At 48.3% G+C, this 4079-nt stretch overlaps 1 protein-coding gene across 1 annotated transcript; it reads right to left on the bottom strand.

Annotated features, from left to right (window-relative positions):
• Positions 1–258: 258 nt before the first annotated feature.
• On the bottom strand, positions 259–4079 carry LOC141995528 (uncharacterized). Its single transcript, XM_074966765.1, has 3 exons — positions 3734–4079; positions 1002–1233; positions 259–849 (listed from the first exon to the last, which is right to left on the bottom strand). The coding sequence occupies exons 1-3, from the start codon at positions 3736–3738 to the stop codon at positions 451–453; spliced, it is 636 nt and encodes a 211-aa protein (XP_074822866.1). The 5' UTR covers positions 3739–4079; the 3' UTR covers positions 259–450.

Genomic DNA, 4079 nt, shown 5'->3' with positions numbered 1-4079 from the left:
TCACAGACAATTTATTTTTTATTTAAAAGACATACAGGTCCTTGAAAACAAGCTAAGTGGCTTCATTAAAACTTTTAGCTCACATAAGGGCCAGAGACCTCCCAACAGAAACACAGAGAGTCACAAAGCCCTTTTCAACATTTGTTTGTTTTTTAATTTACAGCTACCAAGTTTTATATTGCATGTTTGCCCCCTCACCGTTCTCTAACGTAATCCTTTTAGATTTCATACGAAGAGTCTTTTTCTTAAGCAGGGTTCTGTAATTTTTGCGTGGACTAGATGGTCAGTGTAACGCTGTGAGCAGGCATCTTCCGGTTTGGTCATTTTCTTTAAAAACACAGTCAGGGTCTCCACTGAATTGCACAGTGTTTATCAAGGTCACCCCTTGCGCTAAATCTTCTTGGGTGAGGCACAGACATTGCATAGCATAACCTATGGCAATACCAGTGCTTAATAAGCTTTCCAAACCCAGCTCAGCACAACGGCCCCAGAGCTGGCAGTTTTATCCACTGAAGTCCAAGTCACACAGTCATGGTGCCGTTGGGCTGGCGTGTCTATGACACAGCCCTCACAATCTTCAAAGAGCTTTTCCCTAAGGCAGTGGTTAAGGACAGCAGAAACAGCAACGCGTACAATAGTCCGCATGGCTTTTTTACGCTCACGACGTGGCAGAGGCTCAGTCAGTTCCATGCCAAGCCTCCTCCTAAACTCCTCGTAGCTGTCATCCTCGGAGTCCTCTTCAACAATTTGGATCGGCGTTGGGCAAAAACAAGGTGGGCCCGGTTCATCTTCGCTGCTTGATGCAACACTGTCCAAGGCCTCCGGGGCCTCTAGAAAGGCATCGTCGAGCTGTTGAGAGATTTTCAGACAAGAAACAAGTGTAAGTTCCCACTGCTTGTTTTTTTCGATTTACACAACCCCCGGTTCCTAACCCATTACGCCCCATCATCGTCCGTCACTTCTTAATCATTCATTTACCTGGGTGACATCTTTTCATTCACCTTGTCCGCCGGTGACTCTCCCGAGCTGCGTTCGCCTTCCTCCTCTACGGGGGTGGACGACAAGAGGCCACCGTGCTCGTCGGGGTGTCCCACAGACAGTTGGGTTTCGGGTTTGGGTTCCGGGGTACCATCAACGGCTGGGCCGAAGGGCTCCCCTCGGTCGCTCCCTCCTCCTCCTTGGAACTGTTGCTGATGTAGCACTTTCTCCACGGATGGGCAAAGACCCTTGGGGCTAAAACAAAATCCGAAGTTCTCATGGGGGAGGTGAAGGAGTCCATGTTTCCACGATTTCTAAAACACGCGTTCTTGGTAAAAGATGGCCTCTTCTGCTCGACGCTGGGACTTATGGGGTGATGGTGCTGTGCTATGATTAGCAGAGGGCACTGGGAGGAGTTCTTAGAGGGGGTCACACGACCCTCTTCTGGGCAGTTCACCCCGTCCCAGAACCTGTCCTATTTTGGTCAAATCTGTTCTTGGGTCGGTCCTTTGTGGCCGAAACCCATCACGATTGATAGAGGGTGATGGGAGAAGTTCTTAGAAGGGTCACATGAAACACTTATGGACGGGTCACCCTGCCCCGGAATTCCTCTCCGTTGGTCAAATATCCTCTCAGGGGTGATCCACAACAGCTGAAACCCATCCTGATTGGTAGAGGGCAGTGGGAGGAGTTCTTAGAGGGGTCACACGAACCTCTTCCGGATGGGTCACCGCACCCCCAACCCCCCCGACTGATCAAATCTCCTCTCGGGTTGGTCCCCAGTGGCTGAAACCCCTCCTGATTGGTAGAGGGAGGTGGGAGGAGTTGTTAGAGGGGTCACATGACCCACTTCCGGATGGGTCACCCTGCCCCAGAACTCCCACTGATTGATCAAATCTCCTCTCGGGGAGGACCTATGGGGACGAAACCCAACCTGATTGGTAGAGGGCAGTGGAAGGAGCTCTTAGAGGAGTCACATGATACACCTTGCTTCTGGTCATGTGGCCACCTTGACCCTAGAAATAATACCCCCATGGGGCGGGACTTCCAGTGACAGGTGGGCAGGATTTAGGGGGTCAAGGGGTGGTGTTTAAGGGGTCAAGGGGTGGGGTTCAGTTTGATTGACTGTAAAGCCCTTATAGTACTAAGGCTAGGATGAAGTCCAGCTCGAAGAAGTGGGGGCGGGGGTTACTTTGTAAATTATCAGTTTGGTCCGGGATCGCCTCTGCTGCTATCTCAAGACCTGATAGTACCTCTCTTACTAGAAGATAACCGGTCTGAGACAGATCTCTCTCCAACAGCCTCCCTGATAAAGGCAGAAGACACACACACAAAAATATTAGCTTCTCAGCAATGTCCTTGTCATCTTTAATTGCTCTCTTGAATCCACCCATTCTTTCACAGGCTTCTGATCTCCTTAAAGTGTTTTTTAGTGTTTGTCTATATCCCTTCAGTTATTTGCTCTTCACAAGCCATCTTAGCACTTCTACTTTCCCGCTTACATGCTACCTGCTGTAATTTAGGCTTCTGTTTACTCCCCACCCTGCCTCTTTTAAAGAATTTGTTTAGCTCAAATAATTTCTTGGCTCTTGCTATTATTTGAGCTAAACAAATTCTTTAAAAGAGGCTCCTTGCTGGTTAGGAGCTCGCGTCACTGCAAAGCCAATGTAAAGAGCTCAAACTCCCCCTCCCTAAGCAAGAGCTGGCCCCCCGCAGTTTGTCCTCAGCAGTGACTGCAGGGGGGAGAGTCGCTTGTTAAAGGGAGCTGGGGAGTTTTCTGACAGCCAGGGTCACATGTTGGGCGAGCCCAGGATGGCAGCCGGAGCGAAGGAAATTCTAGCTGCAGCAGCCTTATTCCTCTCTGGCTCTGTGGATTGGGGCGGTGAGAAGTGACACTGGGGCTGCTTGCGGCCTGCGACTCTCCGCCAACCCCTGCCCACCCTTCTTGGGCTGACGGCAGCCTCTACAGGGATTGAAGCACCAGGCCTAGCAGAGCCTGCTCAGCCCCTGGCTGGGTTCTGCCTCGTGAGCAGCTGGCAGGGTCAGCCTCTGACCGAACTAACGCCCGTGATGTGGGGGAGGGTTGGACTGCACACTCCAGCCCTGGGATGCGTTTCCTCAGCACCCAGCTCTGTTTCCTCAGCTCTGGTGCAGTGTTAATGAAAATTAAGTCTGTGAAATCAAGTGCTCAGAAGTCATCAAATTCAAAAATCATCAGACGTTTGTTGAACTCTGAACTATAACGTTAACTCTGCCACAGTGTACAGCCTGTATATTTTATGGAATGGATTCAACACTGTGTTAAGGATCAAAACAGGGACACCCAAAAAATACGTGTGCACCAGAGCAGAATTAAACACTCAATAGACGTAACTTCCAGAAGTTCCTGACCTGACTGCTTGATTATAACCCTAACGCTGCAATAATGCTAAGCTTCCCCTATCTTTTCCCCGATTAGTGGCAGTCTCCGGTGATGCAAGATTGTATTCAGCTTTCAGTGAAGGTGTTTATAAAAACAATACAGAAACAGTCTCACGTGCATGCAAGAATTCCAGCTGGATTAGAAGAGGGGGGTGCGGAGACGGATATATTTGTTCCCAGGCTCTCACAGCACATGTGCGCATACACACGGCCCCCCCACTAAAATACCGTTATTTGTGGACTGAAACAGAGCCTACGAAATTTCAAACCAAAAAGGAATCTGAGTAGAGTTATGTGTAATTTAATAAAGGGTTAGTTGAAGTTTAACACTGACTTCATTACCGTGGTCAGTCCCAGTAGCTGCTATACCTATTCCCATAGCTGTGCTATTCTGTTAGAACTGGAACGTCTGAGTCTCCATTTCCAGGGTGGGCTGATTTAAATCAGCTTTTCCATGTGTTTTCCAGCTATTTTCTAAAGAAAGATGCACTCGTTAGTTGATATCACCATTAAAACACCTTGACTTACAACTAAACAGACACTTTACGGTAGATTTGGTACATCCGTTTGCTACCTAGAAGTGTACACTATAACTATATACATTTAAGCAATTATATAGCTTACTAGTTTCAGATTCTTATTAACCGAACACTTTTAGTAGGTTAGAAAATGGTGAATGA

The sequence above is a fragment of the Natator depressus genome, chromosome 11, assembly GCF_965152275.1.
Source record: "Natator depressus isolate rNatDep1 chromosome 11, rNatDep2.hap1, whole genome shotgun sequence".
Classification (NCBI taxonomy): domain Eukaryota; kingdom Metazoa; phylum Chordata; order Testudines; family Cheloniidae; genus Natator; species Natator depressus.
Note: the sequence above shows the minus strand (reverse complement) of the source record. Positions and strands in the feature narration are given on the sequence as shown.

What these genes read in the sequence shown, in the direction of transcription:
- LOC141995528 (XM_074966765.1), bottom strand. An exon ending in GAGAGTCACCGGCGGACAAG is followed by an intron (nt 850 to 1,001) that starts GTGAATGAAAAG and finishes ATCTCTCAACAG; the next exon opens with CTCGACGATGCCTTTCTAGA.